The sequence below is a fragment of the Pinus tabuliformis genome, chromosome 3_1 (assembly GCF_031772625.1).
Source record: "Pinus tabuliformis cultivar Carrire ecotype Pingquan chromosome 3_1, CPIR1, whole genome shotgun sequence".
In the NCBI taxonomy this organism is placed as follows: Eukaryota; Viridiplantae; Streptophyta; class Pinopsida; order Pinales; family Pinaceae; genus Pinus; species Pinus tabuliformis.
The window spans coordinates 462,053,177-462,070,962 of record NC_142301.1 but is presented as its reverse complement, the minus strand read 5'-3'; the positions used below and the strand labels follow the sequence as shown (position 1 = coordinate 462,070,962).

Genomic DNA, 17,786 nt, shown 5'->3' with positions numbered 1-17,786 from the left:
TCCTTTTTACAGTGAGTGCATGAGGCTTTGGCTTTCTGTGCAGTGTTAGCCTTCCTTGCTTTCCACTTCTGCTTTCTTTTCTCCTTGCTCTTGCTTACAATGAGTTGGGATGGTCCCCCAACTTCTGGATTTCCATTCTTTCCTCTAGCTTCTAGATGAGTAGCTTGTACAGATACCTCATCTATACTAATGGGATTAAACATGAGGATGGTATGCCTCATGTAGCTGTGTAGACCACCAATGTACTTCAAAAGAGTCTCTGGTGAACCTAATGAGATACCCAACATCAATGCTCTCTTTCTGAACTCTTGAGTATACCCTTGCACACTTTTCCCTTTCAACTATCGAAGAGTTTGCCAACTCATCATGGCTTGTTGCATGTAGGCCAATGGATATAACTGCTTTGTGATTGCAGAAACAAAGTCACTCCAAACAGAGATGGTCTTACCATGTCTTTTCATATTAGCTTGGGTTCTGCCTTCCCACCAAACCAAGGCAATGCCTCCTAAGCGTAGGCTTGCCAGCTGAATCTTACTCTTGTCTAAGTTTATGTTCTGTACCCTGCAATACACATCAATTTGTCTAATCCAATTGTCCAACTTTTCAACATTTAGCTCTCCATCATATATAAGCAAATCAAATTTAACATCTAGCTTAATCAAAGATGATTTCTTATTATGCACAGGGCTATTAGAAGGTGTGAGAAAGCTTTCCTCTTTCCCCTTTCCTTTGGAGTGGTCATGGCAGTGAGACTCATCTTCTTCCTTATCTTGTTTAGAACCTGATGAATCTTCAACCTTATGCTTTCTAAAGTCTCTATACATTTCTTCTACCATAGACTTTATAGCTAGAAAACTTTCTATGAATTGAGGGTTTGGCCCTACAAAACCTTCTTCTGACATTGTCTTCCGATGATAGACTCTCCCAATTTCAGGATTAGTTTCCACCAACTCTCCTTCTCCCAATTTGAGCTTTGATCTTGTGAGCATTCACAGCTAAACGAACACAAGCTTGTCTAACCTTACAGCCTAGAGCTCTGATACCACTTGATCTGATATTCACCCCATGAGTGACATCAGTTAAAGATTTATTAAACAAAGGTATTACAGACTCATGTGCTGGTGTGTGTTCTGTGTTATTGAAGCAACAGATCGATCAAATTGCCAATACACAGACAATGAAATGGAAAGACAACAGAGAAATACAGTAAGCAAACATAAAGACACAAGCAATTTTAATAAGGAGTTCACCCTATTCTCTAGGGCTACATCTTCGGTCCAGCTTTCAATGGTGGCCTTGTTTTATTGTGTCTTTAGGCAGAGAATTACATTACAGGGACTCAAAGTGAGTTCTCCTGAAGCAAGTTTTGTTTGGCAGGGTGGTTCTTGGATTCCCCAAGCCACTTGAGTACACAGAATTTTTCTTCCTACCAACTCTGTGACTTTCTGGTCTACAGGGGAGAGCCCAATGTGGTGCTCAGCCTGGACAGATCCTCTCTGGGATGGCTCGGATCTCTCAAGCCTCTGGTGCTCGATGCTGCCTCTGGTCAGCTCGGCCCTCTGTCCTCTTCTGCTTTGCTTTACTGCCTTCTTTCTCTGTGTTCCGTCCTCCTCTTAGGATTCTGGTCTCTTTCTCTGTCTCTCTGGGGTTCTCTATCCCTCTCGATGACTGATTCCATATATCCTGTCTCTGTTCATGGCTTTGAAGCCTTTCATTCCTTGTTCCTGTTCAGTTCCTCTTCCGCCTCTGTCGATTCACCTTCTGTAGCTGCGCTTGGAGTTCCCTGGCTCGGCGTCATCATCAGTTCGCAGGGAGTGGCCACATGTTCTCCTCTAAAACGGCACCAGCCTACTTCGTCGGTTCGTTTCTTCAGTTACGTTGTGGATGAATCTTTCCTCCACCGTGGTGGTCAAACGGATTCCAAATCCCTTCTAAAACGTGGCGTATTCCCTTGTCGATTCCGCTTCCTTCATCGGGCGCGATCTCAGCCGTCCGATCTGAGCCCTCCAAATCCGACGCCATACGCACGTTTCACGTGGTTGACTTGATCGACCGATAACGCGCGATCAACGGCGGTTTTCTCTCACCTCCACTTGCCACGCGTCGATCGATGTATGGAATCACTCCGCTCTCGTCCAAAACCTCTTACCGTTCAAGGGCGCCCCAATCAATACCGCCGATTTCCAAAGCGCGGGTCCCACCTTTGTACTTTAGTGCTTTTACCTTTTCCGCCAGCAGTTCTCCGGTTCCCAACGCGACCGAGTGCTCGGGCTTCCTCCATTTTGGCCCTGTTCTTCCAGCAATGCACTAATCGCGCATCAAAAATCACCTCCATTTCCCGATCCGGGGCTCCCAGGGGCTACTTTGACCTCCTGCGCAGTCTCCATGGGCCTCGGTCAACGCGCTTTGACTGAGGTTCTCGTCCTTCCACGCTGGCTGCCATTACCACTGGTTCAGGGTGTTTTTTATCGTTGTTTTGGATTCTTTAGAGACTTGTTCCGACCTAATACAGTCATGGTTCTTTGACAATCTTCTATGGATCCAATTCGGATCATTATGGAAGAGCATGCCACTATTGAGTGTCCACTTGGTTCCATGATTGGTAAACTCACTTACTCAATTGCACTAATTTTTGGTTGTATTGGAAGGTGAGGGGACGCATTGGATCTTATACAGGTTTGCAGGTGGGTCTTCATCTTCGTTTTGGTCTCCCTATACGAGGTCCAAGCCCTCCAATGGGCCATATTGCCATTTGTAGGGTGAGCATTGAGAGCCATGGGCCTTCACCACAGCAGAGAGCAGATTGCCACATCATGGGATCCTTTAGTTCCACTCATTAGTTGCTCATGTTCCATTTATTTGATGATGATGATGCACTTGAACCACCTTGCCCAACCGGTTACACTCTTGCACCACACACTTGGTAGCTAATCCAAGGCCCAGATGAGGATGTGTCTCACCATGGGAAACAAAGGGAGGGCTTGCATCATTCTTCCATTCTTTACAGATGGGATACAGGCTTGTTCAATCCATTTGCAAGCCCATTAGGATGTTTTGTGCCCCCATAGCCACTTGGAGGCATCACAGGTCATTTGCTTGGATACCAAAGGGTTGCCCCCTTTATCATTATGTTTGGAGCCCATCCATTCATTTTGGCACATACTGGACTCCACTAGACCTCTTCAATGACCCTTCGACCTATTGTATCTATCATCTTTCCCTTTTGAGAGGCTTATTTTTGTATTACGGAGCTATCTTGGTGGGCTTGTCACCAAGTAATGTTATCTTTGCACATTATTGTATTAGTTGGGGCATCATTAGGCCTAATTAGGCAAATCGAACCACTTAGAGGATGATATATATTGATGTAATGATCATTTCATTTGATCATCACTTGGATTTGGATCTTTATCTCTTCTTGAGAATTTCACTATAGCTATTGGAGGAGGAATTGGATATCTTTGATGCATTTTGATGTTTGGAAAATCTTGTCTTGATCTTGGAGCTTCGATTTTTGTCTCTTTTGATGATTGGATGATTTCGCTATACTTGTAAGTGCCTTTTCATGATCTATCTCTTTATTTATGTCACATGTATAATGTATGAAAATTTTCTCTCATGAAGTTGGAGTTGTTGCCCTAATGGAAATACGAATTTATTGAATCTTGACTTTGTGAGGGTTTTTCATATGTTTCATGTTTGGTATAGCGAATGAATGTCCTAGGCATATATCATCTTCATAATTACCTTGATAAGTCATCAATTGCAGCATCAAGAAGTGTAAATTTCCTTGGTAACCTACTTGTTTTCTTTAGGGCCATGCGAAGTTACTTGGGAACTCCTTGATTGGGTAAAAGAAACTCTAAACATCGAAATCTAATTGACTCCATTGTCCCAATAGGCTAGGCACTGGCTTAGTCCTAGGTGATCACCAAAACGAAAATCTTTTTCACCTCCCTTTCTCCTTTTCTAAGCCCTAAACCTAGTGTCTCCTAGGCCATCACCCAAAATCAATTGTAGCCACCCAAAATTGGTGAAATTCGATCTAGAACTACGTTGAAGCCACTCAATTTTGAATCCATTTCTACAGTGGAATCTCAAGTTTCTCCAAGCCCTAGCTCAAGAACCATTCTCCCTAGTTTTCCTTTGGTTAGTGGCTTCATTAAGGATCATTGCATTAAAAATTCAAATCCAATCTCTTTGATCCTTTTCTTCTCCCTCACTTGGTCAAAACCCCTTTATTTGAAGTTTCACACTAAGCCCTTGACCTCGTTTGGGCCTCCCTAGGGTTTCTTTGTAGTCCCGTAACCTTGTCATTCCAATTTCACAAGGATTACCTAGAAAACCATATTCTCCTAGGATTCATAAGTCTAGGGCACTTTATATCAAGAAATACTCCTCAACCATAGGTCTAGGTTTTCCCTTTATCCTCTCTTGGAAAGCCACACATCTTGCTTTTAAAGCAAGCAATCCTTATCATCCGAGTCTCTCCTTTGAATAGGCTCTTGAAATCACTACCTTCATATCGTTGACATATCATTCTTAGTGATTTACCTCATACCGGGACTCCTCCCATCAGTGAAAGTCTGTAATGAGCCAAGAGCTTTAGCTGAGGTGATAGTGAGCTATTGCTCCATTGTTGCCACTTGACCTAATGGTTTCTCTATAGGAACTGTTGGACATTGGATAAGCCAACGCTCCCCGTGTGTTTTGCAACATAGACTAACCGCCTCTCGTGGATCCTTATCTCTGGCGATGCAATTGTTGACTAATACCTGTGGGTTTTGGTGTAACAGCAATCATGATTCCCAACATGGCAGTATTTATGGAAACACAGCAGTCCTCTCAAGAGTAAATTATCTCTCTGGCTGCCTTTATCCAATAAATTATTGACATGGCACAATGTATTGAAAAAAGGATGAAATGGGCTTAACTGTTGTGCACTTTGTCAGTCTGAGGCAGAATCCATCTCTCACATCTTTGTTACTTGTCCATATGCAGGAAAAAATTGGAGTATTTTATATCGGATTTTTTCTCCTTCCTCAGCTCAATGGGACAAATCATCCCTTGTAGACTGCACACAGGATTGGGTATCAGACCGATATGTGCAAAATTTCTAGGCCTTTCCAGCTATATTTGTCAATAATATATGGTCGGCTCAAAACCAAGCCATTTTTCATAACAAGTTTATTCCACCAAAAGTTACAAGTCTCAAATAAAAAAGGTCAAGGAAGTTAAAACATAGCCTAAAGGGAGGAAAATTCGAGTTCCTGTGATGCTAGATCTGAAAAAAAAATATTGTGGGGTTTCTTTAATGACACAAGCCAAGGAGATCCCCTGCATTGTGGTGTTGGAGTGGTATTGTTTATTAATTGAAATCTCCATTACCTCCTCATATATGCTACTGGGCGAGGTACCAATACTAAGGCTGAATTTACAGGTTTATGGATCCTATTATACATGACTTGTCATCTTGGAGTTAAAAAGATACAGGTTTTGGGTGACTCTAAACTTGTGATTGGTTGGATTAACGAAAAAACTGAGGTAAATGTTCCAAATATAAATTATATCTTTCACAAAATCACTCTTGAGATGGAGAATTTCAAAAGGACCTGTTACATGCATATCTACAAAGAATTGAATGAACAAGCTGACAAACTTTCCAAAGAAGCATTACAATTGCCAGCTGGATCTTTTGGACAATATGAGCTTTGGGATGACCAAGAGATCAATGGAATGGAATTCCATTTTTAGTTTCATGAAGAACTGTTTTTACAGAGTCTGCTTTATTCCTACAGTTTTGAGGATTTCTTGTTTTCTTTTGTGTAAAAGTCATGGACAGTAAATAGTAAATACCTCCCAGGTATAGATATCAGTGTATCAAGACAGTCCTTATGGACCGCATTATGTATATTTCAAATATGAAATATAAGTTTTTTTCTTTTTCTTTTGGAATATATATATTCCAAAAGAAAAAAAGAAAAATTATATGTGTGTGTGTATTTTATTCGGCTGATCTTTATATTGGTTCCAGTCTGGTTCATAATTTCAGGCATTTTGGAAAGTCCAGTTCCAATTCTGATAAATTTGGTTTACAATGTTATAATAGACATTATAACTACAAAAAGGGTGTATCACATATAAATATAGTATGACAAGCACCAACGTTATTAGGATAAGTACTAAGCATACCAATTCCCCAACAAAAATTGTTGCGACTCCATCTGCTACCTGGCCTGAAAGCATAACAGTAGCAGCATCTCTATCAACAAACAAAGCCTTGTCAGCAACACCGTTTGACAAAATTAATGGAATAAACATTAAACCATTGCATTTTTCATAAAATAAATAATATTTATGATTTATACATGACTCTCAATAGATTGTCTCCAATAGCTACTACGATATACAGCATTAAAAGCAAAAGTGCAGTTCTCCTATTTAAAAAATAAAGACCAGACGTAAATTGTTTAGTGGAAGGAACCCCACAATTCACTTCAGGGCAAAACACGTACAACCAAATTAACAAACTAGCTCTTATAATTCTCCAAGCCCCCAGTTCACATCTACTGTGCACAAAATAAGAATTGCTCCAGAAACAATCTCTTGATTTACAATATGGGTGTTGTAACAACATTTTCTTTAGTTGGAAAAATCATTGGTCTTATGTTTACAATTTAGCATGAACATGCCAGAAAGAGAAAAGTAGAAAAGAAATAGAAACATATTCTACATGATATCATTAATAAGCACCTATGGCTAATTCCTTCCTATCTAATCCCTAATAATAAATGCTTTTGTTTATGATATTTTAAACGCTATGAATATTAGGATTTATCTGGAGATGCTAAAGGGATCCTTGAATTATCTAAGAATGTCTTGTATGCATGCTTTTTTTTTAATAAGTACTTATTATATCATACAGAAAAAAACATAAAAGTACAAGGAAAATGCCTCAAAGCTTCTATGAGATCAGAGTAAGTCCCTGTTAAGATATTTTTGGCATAATTAGTTAAAATAAACTCCTTACCCTCAGTTTGATTAGACACTTCATCTGCTGCTAATTTATGAAATGCAAGAACGGAAACTATAATCCTTTCAAAGACCTACTTTTAGCAAATTCTCCAAAAGGAAACAATACCAAGGAGCAAATACAATGCCAAAGACTGCAATAATGACTCAGAACAGGAGAACTACAGCCTCCAAACAATGCCACAAGACAATGAATATTTGTAATATTCCTAGTGGAAATTTTACAATGATAACAAAGACATGCACAAATAAATAACACAGAAAATTTCAGAAATGCATACACATAAACCAGAAATTTCTACAAATCCCCAAACTGGCCAAATTTTATTAATAATATTTGTTGTGGTACAAATGAGTTGGAGAAAGTGCACCTAGGCTTGCACAAGGCAAGCTACAAGCACCAGGTGATGAGTACAAGAAAGCCCAACGGCTGCAATAATCAGCTCCTCTAGAAAACTGCGCTGCTGCTCCAAAATTGCACTACTGCCTGACTTTGCCCCCTAATTTGCCCACTCTAGAGTGCCCAGAAAATTCTAGGAATTTGGGATTGTGATCCTTGCCCAAAACCCAAAAAAGGTTTCCCTGGTTCCAACCTTCAAAAATTGACCCTTCACAGCTTGGCCCTCCTCCAAATACGAATTTTGTTGTTGTGACTAATCCTGTCAATCTCTGCACTCCCAACTCCAGCAATCCTCCTCAAATGGCCCTCCAAATGATCTCCCAACTCCCTAGCTCCAAAATCCCTGGGATAATGTTGCCCCAACAAATCTCACTCCAATGACTGTGTAGTGGTGGCTCCTGCACTGCGTGTTATGCTTCAGAAATGCGTATGACCTGCAACTGATGCTTCTTCCAGTCTCGGTGGTGAAGGAAAGCCTTCCTTGTGTGGCACTCGAAGTCCACCGAAGAAAGGTTGACCTTCTCTCCAATGTTGGCTCAACTGAACAACTAAGGCAATTTCAATTTTCAAATAGACAAAAGACCCCACTTGCTCCCTCTTTCCTTCCTTTTATAAGTGTTGGCCATGCATTCCTTGTGGGTCCCTCCACAATTTCGATTTTGCCTTAAGGAATTCGAATTCCCTTCCTCCCAAGTGCGTATTTTGAGTGGGCTCCATATTCCACTAGCATGCAAATAAAGCATTCCTCCTATATTCTTCACCAAAATTTGCCTTGAGCTAGTATTAACCAAAATTGTCAAAATTATTTTTCCCAACATTAGGAAAATTTAGGAAGGAACATTACAGTCCTCCCCTCCTAGATGTTGCTTGTCCCCAAGCAACTGTAAAACTGGAGGCTATAAATTCTACTCATTTTCCCATGTAACGTCCTCCTGTGGTAAATCTTTCCACTTGACCAAAAGCTCCCTAACCACCCTGTTTCTCAACTTCTTCTCTCAGGTCTCTAGTATAAGCTTTGGTGTCAGAATCAAATGTCCCTCATCATCCAACAGAGGAAACTTGGTTGCTGCTACGACCTGCTGTCCCAACGCCTTTTTCAGGCATGAAACATGGAACACATTATGAATCCGGCTCTCTGAAGGCAGCTCCAACTCATAGGCCACCTCACCTACCCTCCTGACCACCTGGTAGGGCCCATAGAAGTGGGGCCGCAATTTTTCCGCACCCTTCTGCTTGAGTGAAGATTGTCTGTACGGTTGCAAATGTAGGTAGACCATGTCCCCTACTTCGAACTGTCTCTCCACCCTGTGCTTATCAACATATATCTTTTGTTGATTTTGGGCCACCTGCAAATTGTTCTTGAGAGCCTGGAGAATCTCTTGGCTCTCTTGAACCCAGTCCTTGGCCCCCGGGGCCCTGCTATCTCCAAACACCATGTCAGAAAAAGTAAGAGCATCGTACCCATAAAGAGCTCAGAAAGGGGGCATACCAATGGACATATGATAAGTCGTGTTGTAGCAGAACTCCCCGAGATGTAGCCACTTGACCCACGATCTTTGCTACCCAATCACGTAGTTGCGCAAGTACCCCTCCAACCATTTGTTCACAATCTTTGTCTGCCTATCAGTTTGGGGGTGATAGCTAGTGCTGGGTGTAAGCTCTGTCCCCAGTAGCCGAAACATCTCCTGCCAAAAGGCCCCCATAAATCTACTGCCTCTGTCACTCACAATGGTCTTGGGAAGACCATGCAACCAGAAAACCTCTCAAAAGAACGACTCAGAGGCTTGGGAGGCTAAAGATCTCGATGAAATAGCAAAGAAGTGGGCAAACTAGGTCAATTTGTCGACCAACACATAGATGCAATCCCGCCCCTATGCAGTTGGTAGCTCGGTGATGAAGTCCATGGATACACTCTCCCACTTCCTCTTAGGAATGAGAAGCGGTTGTAGCAAACCAGACTGGTGGGTCAGCTCCACTTTGTTCCTCTAGCAATCCACACACTCCCTCACATTCCTCAAAACATCTCCCTTAAGCCCCTGCAAAGAGAATCTCTCCTGGACAGCACGATTTGGTGCCCTGCTAGTGGGGAATCATGGGTTGCCTGCATGATCCTCTCCTTCAGTTGAGATCTTGGCACCAAATAGATCCAATCCTTGTAGTAGATCACATCGTCCATCACTCTGAACCGGTCATCCCTGTGTGTGCCATCCAAAATATCACAAGCCTGCCTGTCCTTAGAGTACTCAACCAATAGTTGAGCCTTCCAATCCTGCATGACATCCATCAAACACAGCATTGCTGGTCTCCTAGAGAGGGCATTTGCTACCACATTGTGTTTTCCCTTCACATACTCAATCTCAAAATCGTAAGCCTGGAGCTTACTCACCCATTTATGTTGTCTCTCCTCTAATGATTGCTACTCAAGAAGGATCCAAAGATTGTTGTGATCAATCTTCATTTTGAACAGGTTGCCCACTAGATACTGTCTGAATTTGGCCAGTGCATGCATCACTACCAACATCTCCTTGTCGTACACAAAGTACAATCTCTCACGAGGTAGCAGTTTCCTGCTCTCAAACACAATAGGATGGCCCCCCTGTGTCAAAACGGCCCAACCCCTTCATCCGAGGCATCACATTCCAGCACAAAGGATCAAGTGAAATCTGGCAAGGCTAAGACCGAGAAGCTACTCATGACCCTCTTGAGGCACTCAAAAGCCTCTTTTGCCACCTGTGTGCACTCAAAAGCTCCCATCTTTGTCAAATTTGTAAGAGGTGTTGCAAGATGTGAGAACCCTCTCACAAATCTCCTGTAATAAGTACAAATGCCCAGGAACCCCCTCAACTCCGTCACGTTCCTAGGTGTGGGCCAATCCAGTATAGCCTGAATCTTCTCCTGATGCACCTTCACTCCATCCTCCCCAATCACATGCCCCAGGTACAACATCTCCATTAGTCCAAACTCACATTTGGACATCTTCGCATACAATTGTTGCTCCTCAAGTATGCGAAGCACTTCCTCCAAGTGTTGAAGGTGCTCCTCCCATGTCCTGTTGTAAATGAGTATGTCATCGAAGAAAACTAGGACAAAGCATCTCAGCTGCCCACAGAACACGTGGTTCATACAAGACTGGAATGTAGCTGGAGCGTTGGTTAGCCCAAAGGGCATCACCAAGAACTCAAAGTGTCCATAATGGCAGCGAAAAGCAGTCTTTGAGATATCTTGCTCCCTCATGCAGATCTGGTGATACCCCGAATGCAGATCTATCTTAGAGAAGTATTTAGCTCCTCTAAGCTCGTCCATCAACTCATCTATGCGTGGGATGGGGTATCTATTCTTCAAGGTCCTCTTATTTAGAGCCCATTAGTCGATACACATGCACAGCGTCCCATCTTTCTTCTTCACCGGCACTGCGGAAGAAGCAAATGGGCTCAAGATAGGCCTGATGTGTCCCAATCTCAACAACTCCTGAATGGCCCGCTCTATCTCATCCTTATAGGCCTTTGGGTGCCTATAAGGGGTGGTGATGATTGCGTTCACCCCCTCCTCCAGCTCAATGGTGTGCTCAAATCCACGGTCTGGCGGTCTACCTGGTGGAACATCCCCAAAAACCCCCTAGTGCCTCTCCAATAAGGCTAGTATATCTGGGTGTGTAGCCTGTGCCCGTGCCCCCGACTCAGAAATATGCAACTCAACTGCCCACTCCACATCTCCATGTCGCAAATCTGCCTCCATCCGGTGGGCTAAAACTATCTGAGGGGGATAAGAGTGCATTCCCCTTAGTAAAACAGGCTTCCCATTTGGCCCCTTGAACTCCATCTCTAGCTTCTGCCAATCAGTAGTGACCTTCCCCAATGCGTACAACCACTAGACACCCAACACCACATTGATGTCTGGGACATCAACCACAAAGAAATGATCAGTGAGTGAGTAGTTCCCCATCTTCAAGGTCAGCCCAGGGACATAGTACACTGCATGGTCCGGTCTCCGGGTACCAAAACTAAGAACCCCTCAAATGTAGTTGCGTGGATGCCCTTACGCTCCACCATCTGGGCATCAATGAAAGTGTGGGTGGCCCCACTGTCAACCAGGACTAACACACACCGCCCCTGTATGGTCCCCCTAATCCTGAGTGTCAAATACTTCGGCAAACCCCGAAGTGAAGCAAGGACTCCCCCGGTTGGGGCAAACAGCCCTCCTCTAGGTGGTGGTGGTGGCCCTCCTGATAGTGGTTCTCCCTCATCCACTAGCTCCTCAAATGTCTCAACCTCCTCCTCTAGCTCAGTGTCTAAGAACACCTCAATGAAATGGGTCTTGGTCTTTACCTCGACCCCTGCCTCTACCTCTACCACAGCCTCTATGGGAAGCTACCCCTTGATATTGTGGTGGCATCACCCATAGTTGTTCCCCACCCTGGCCAAGAACATGCTCTGATACCACTGTAAAATTCCTAGTGGAAATTTTACAATAATAACAAAGACATGCACAAATAAATAACACAAAAAAATTCAGAAATGCATACACATAAACCAAAAATTTCTACAAATCACCAAACTGGCCAAATTTTATTAATAATATCTGTTGTGATACAAATGAGCTGGAGAAAGTGCACCTGGGATTGCACAAGGCAAGCTACAACCACCAGGTGATGAGTACAAGAAAGCCCAACAACTGCAATAACCAACTCCTCCAGAAAACTGTGATGCTGCTCCAAAACTACACTACTGCCTAACTTCGCTCCCTAATTTGCCCACTCTAGAGTGCCCAGAAAATTCTAGGAATTTGCGATTGTAATCCTTGCCCAAAACCCAGAAAAACCCAGAAAGAGTTTCCCTTGGTTCCAACCTTCAAAAATTGACTCTTCACAGCTTGGCCCCCTCCAAATACGAATTTTGTTGCTGTGAATGGTCCTATCAATCTTTGTACTCCCAACTCCAGCAATCCTCCACAAATGGCCCTCCAAATGATCTCCCAGCTCCCCAACTCCAAAATCCCCAGGATAATGTTGCCCCAACAAATCTCACTCCAATGACTACGTAGTGGTGGCTCCCGAACTACGTGTTATGCTCCAGAAATGCGTATGACCTACAACTAATGCTTCTTTCGGTTTTGGTGGTGAAGGAAAGCCTTCCTTGGGTGGCACTCGAAGTCCACCGAAGAAAGATTGAGCTTCTCTCCTTGGGAAGCTCTTGTGCTAAACAACACAATGTTGGCTCAACTGAACAACGGAGGCAATTTCGATTTTCAAATAGACAAAAGACTCCCCTTGCTCCCTCATTCCTTCCTTTTGTAAGTGTTGGCCATGCATTCCATGTGGGTCCTTCCACAATTTCGATTTTGCCTTCAAGAATTTAAATTCCCTTCCTCCCAAGTGCGTATTTCGAGTGGGCCCCATATTCCACTAGCATGCAAATAAAGCATTCCTCCTATGTTCTCCGCCAAAATTTGCCTTGAGCTAGTATTAACCAAAATTAATTTTCCCAACATTAGGAAAATTTAGGAAGGAACATTACAATATTCCCTTGGAGATGTGAGTTAATTTTCAATTTGCACTACTTTTCAAAATTACTTGGTAATGGCAGAATCCCAAAAATTATCTTTGACTATCTCATAGTTCTTGTTACCCACCAAAATGGGTAACCCCATGAAAGAAAACTTTTGTCCTACATTTTTGATAGACAACTGGTCAGCGAGACTGCCAACAGCCCCTGCCAGCCACCATTAGCTAATGATATGCCATATATCTCTGCCAGTTGCATCAGCCATTCACTTCTCACCCATCTAGCATGAACACATGGGCACAGGTGGGTTGCCATTCAAAAGATATTTTGATCATTTTGCAATTGGGTGCTTATACTTGTTTGTGTTTTTGGGCATTTAGTACAGATTATGGGTTGATTTGGAAAATTGATAGACCTTGACCACGATCTTGTTCTCTCACCTTACTTGGGGGCATAATCTTTGATCTTAGTCTAGTGGGACCTCCCTTAAGGCCCTTTGGGTATAGGAAGGACATTGCTTGGGAAGTCAGGATCAAGATAGTGTAGATCCATCTTCCTAGATGTCATAATTAACACCTTCCATCTAACATTACAAGCCTCTCACCTCCATTCTTTGAGTACAACTTGTCATTAGCTCTTTGGAATTTGGCACTCATGTCCACATATTTGGGTAGGGCCCAAAAACTTTTCCACGAGAGGTTGATGCAACTAAAAGAAATAGAGAGAGCAAATCATGCCTACAATGAAATAAAAGACAGAAAATTCAAAACGCAGAAGATAGCCAAGGACATAAAGATTAGCACGTGGGCAAAATCCTAGCATGAACTCTACCTCACTCACATGGCCATCACCTGGTTCCTGAGCACATATTGCTCAATTACATCAAAGGAAGGAACCCTTGCATGTCCCAACCCCAATGAGCGATAAACTAACTCATCTTAAGGGGGTAATAAAACTACTACATCATATAAAGCAAGATCCAACCCTTGAACTGTAAGCACTAATACAAAGAAAAATCAAGAAGAAGCAAAAGGCGCACAACAGGGGTAGAAAAACAAAAGCCTAGTTGGTAAGTCATGCATCCACGAATGCTCCCTCCTTACATCTATACACCCAAGATGTGGACACCTCCATCAACTAATTCCTTTGACCATGGCACTTGACCATGAAGTCTTATACCCTCTATTACCATCATTACTATTCACTAACACCTATCAATTAAAGGGTGGATCAAGGAAATGTTACTTCCACTTAAGGGATGGAAGCACCTAATAGAGTTGACCTTTAGCCACCCCTACCTAGAGAGAAAACACTATTACGACATCAAGGTCTTGATTTTGGACAGGGATCTTTGTTTTAAGTATTAAATTTCCCTTGACATTCATGTTTGGTTTACTTAGATTCACTAATGATCTTTGTCTCTGATGACTGGTTGTTTTCACTAGAATCTATGTTGTTCTTCTCAGGTGGTTAAACACAGTGTTGAAAATTTCAACATCGGCAAAATATCGACGAGGGTCCTATTGACCACTGGAGTGGCACCTGAATATTATATGAAGACTCCATGCCCAAGGATGTACCAAAGGATGTTTGTATCATCAGAAATCATGATTCATATTACTAGAGTTTTTCAACTCTACTCCTTACCATTTTTTGTTGTACCCAGATTCCACAAGCCCTAAGGGGATGATGTAAAGTGATGCTAGTATGATGAGTTTGAGCCATGTTACAGACCTAGGTAGCTTGGGACCTTGTCATCAAGCGAGTTACCTTGGGAGGTTTTTTTCACTTAGTTAATAATCATCTCCTTACGAGGACTTAATAACTAATTGGGTTTTTTCCTCCAAGCATAACCCCAAAGCCAGCGTACGGCTTGATGTTGAGGCCTTGGGTGAGTCCTCATGTCTAGAGTCATTGTATATTGCCATACTAGATTACTCATAAAGTTTCATGGAATTTGGTTAGGTCTAGGGGGTCATTTTTTAATTTTTAAAATTTCCCGCAGGGCGAAAATTGGAATAAATTTGTATCTGAAATCTAATAAGTGATGTCTAGAGAAGTTGTATGGGATATGAGTAATAAAAATTGCACCTCTCACCCTCAACTTTCTACCAAGACACACTTCAAGGGGTCAAAAATGTGTTCTAGACCCTGAAAACTCACTTTTCCTAAGTTTAGTGGGAATTTTGGCAATTAATTAAGCCAGAAATAAATTAAAATAGAGGAAAATAAATATTCCATGTGAGAAAATGGATTTGAAATTATCTCAAGTCAAAGAGTTGAGTCAAGGGACATGTGGAGGATGATTGAGCACCTAACATCATAAATGCACCACTCCCACAAGGAAATCGAATTTCTTGCACTTAATTATGAAGTTGCTTACTTGGAAAATTGAATTTTTAAAGGATTTAATGCACACAAAGGAATATTTGATGGAATATTTTGATGGAGAATGTCGTGGAAGCTTGTCTCACCTTAGCTCCACTTCTTCTACACTTGGCATATCCACTTGGAGATTTCGAGTTGCAGTTGGAGGGCCACGCAGCTCATGATGAGGATATTCATTGCGCACATTGGGATCATTGTTTGAGGTGGCACTTCATGGCTAGTTGGGGAGTTAACTCCCTCTCATTGCACACTTGGAGAATTTGATTTCTTGGTGGGGATTTTTCATGCCACATATGGAGTTCGATTTGGTGGAGGCTCTACACTTGTGCCCTTTCATCCACACTTGTCATTCGACTTGCTCTTCTTGGGATTTCCTCCATAGCCATTTGTCATATGGATGCTACAATGGGATTTGCTCCCATTCTCCTATATAATTGAGCCTTGGGCTCTCATTTTGTATCTTTTGCAACGAACTATTTGTTGAAATTTCTAAGTAATTTCTAAGTATTACCCGTTAGAATTTTTATCTATATTCTCTGGTTTATTTTGCCTACTTGTTTAATTACTAACAAATTATTTAAGCATATAAACACTAAAATAAACACAATACAGTCTCAACCATCTACAGAGCAACCGCTGAAAGAAATAGACAAACACAAAAATGACACCGTTATTTTTAGACAATCGTCCCCAAAATATCCCAACTTGGAAAAACCGGTGCAGCAATTTTGAGGGTTTTATTATTAAGCAGCTTTTATGAGTACACTGGGTGCCAAACTGGCTCACCCGACAGAGATAAAAAAATATAGCAGTAATACCTTTCTTCGGAAGCAGATATTTTGAAAGTTTGCCCCACGAAACCCTCTCCAGCATAATCTGAGGCTCTGCGTCAGCCCTCCTAGCCACTATGTCAGCCTGAAACCCTCTGCGCCAGCCCTCTGAGGCTCTACGCAACCTCTTTAGCCCTCTGCGTCACTTCTGCAGCCTCTGCGTGGATGACACAGAACCTTCTGGCCTCTGCGTGGCTCCCTCTGGCTCTGCGTCTGCCTCTCTGCCTCTGTGCTGGTCTTCTGGCACTATCTCTGCCTCGTACTCACTGCCCCTTACTACAACTCTGATCACTGATTGGATTTCTCTTAGCAAACCCCGCTCTAGAAAATCAAATCACTGATCACTCTGGTGTGTCTCCAATTGAACCTCAAGACTCCTCTTATACTTTTTCTGTTGAGTCTTCAATGGCCAAGATTACATCTCTAATCAACGGCTAAGATTAGATTTGGCTTGATCCATATCATTTAGAACCTTCTAACCCAGTTTTATATTAATACCCATTAATATTTTTATTTTCCTAGGTTTAGACTTAGGAACCCATTAAAAATATTAATTATTTTAATATCTTCTTCACCGGGCAGAATTTCACCAAACCATTTCTCGATCTTGGGGATCTCATGTGCTTTAGCCTCTCCACCAATTTTCATGGCTAGAGCACATCTGATGCTACCCCAAATCAACACTCCCTCTTAGCGAGGAATGTGCTCTAGTAATACTACACCACTGAGCATCACCCTGATTATACGGCACCGTTACCTGTGCTGATGCTAGGCCTTCCTGCCCAACATCCTCTGCACTGCTGCCCATGGCTCTACCACTACCACTACTACATCTGTACAACAACTCCCTCTGCATTCGTGTTGCTGCTGGTCCTTTCTCCCAACACTGCATCTGCATTACAGTTCCCTCTCATCGTGTTGCATCGTTCTACTGCTATTGCTATTGCACTGCAACTCAGTTACTGAGAAGTAAGTAATTGATCCACCCAACTACTGACATCCTTGTCAGGCTAGAAACCCTCCCGATGCTGAAGTTCTCTCTACGATGTCATGTGCTCCCTCTACTGCATCTATGTTGCTGCAACAACTCTGTGCCTCTCACACCGCTGCAAACCTCTAAGTGCCATCCTACACTGCTACAACCTCCTTTGTGCCTCTTGCACTGTTGCAACCCTCTCTGCAATCTAGCACTTTATGTTGCTTCATCCGCATCCGCTTCTACCAACATCCACCATCCTGCTACTATCACTTCGAGGCTCTCATAGCAAGGTATGATCCAAGAGTTTGGGTACCTCAAGGATCCTGCCCCTCATCACCTGTAGTCCTCCTGATCACTGCTTGATGTCTCCCCACCTCTTCTCTAGAGGTACATTAGCACTCATGTCACACAGAACAGACAGGATCCTAGCCTTCCAGATGACAAAGTTGGATGCTCCGTCCAACCTGTCCTGATCCCTCAGTCCATTCATTGCTATCTCTGCTCTTCTTTTCGACTCCTCTGTGTCTCTACTTCCCTCTTGGAAGTTCTCTCTTTGACTCCTTGTAAGTCTCTACTTCCCTCATGGAATTTTTCTGCTAAACTCCTTCTAAGTCTCGATTTCCCTCCTAGAAATCTTTCTGCCAACAGTCAAATCG

General features: G+C 42.6%; 1 protein-coding gene across 5 annotated transcripts in view; it reads right to left on the bottom strand.

Moving 5' to 3' along the window:
* Window positions 1-17,786, bottom strand: part of LOC149187742 (uncharacterized) — a 213,665-nt gene that overhangs the window by 139,912 nt on the left and 55,967 nt on the right. For all 5 annotated transcript variants that reach the window (XM_089411459.1, XM_089411460.1, XM_089411462.1 and 2 more), the window contains exon 3: window positions 6,193-6,262. In XM_089411459.1, coding sequence (XP_089267585.1) covers window positions 6,193-6,262 — 70 coding nt within the window. The remainder of the gene's footprint in view (window positions 1-6,192; window positions 6,263-17,786) is intronic.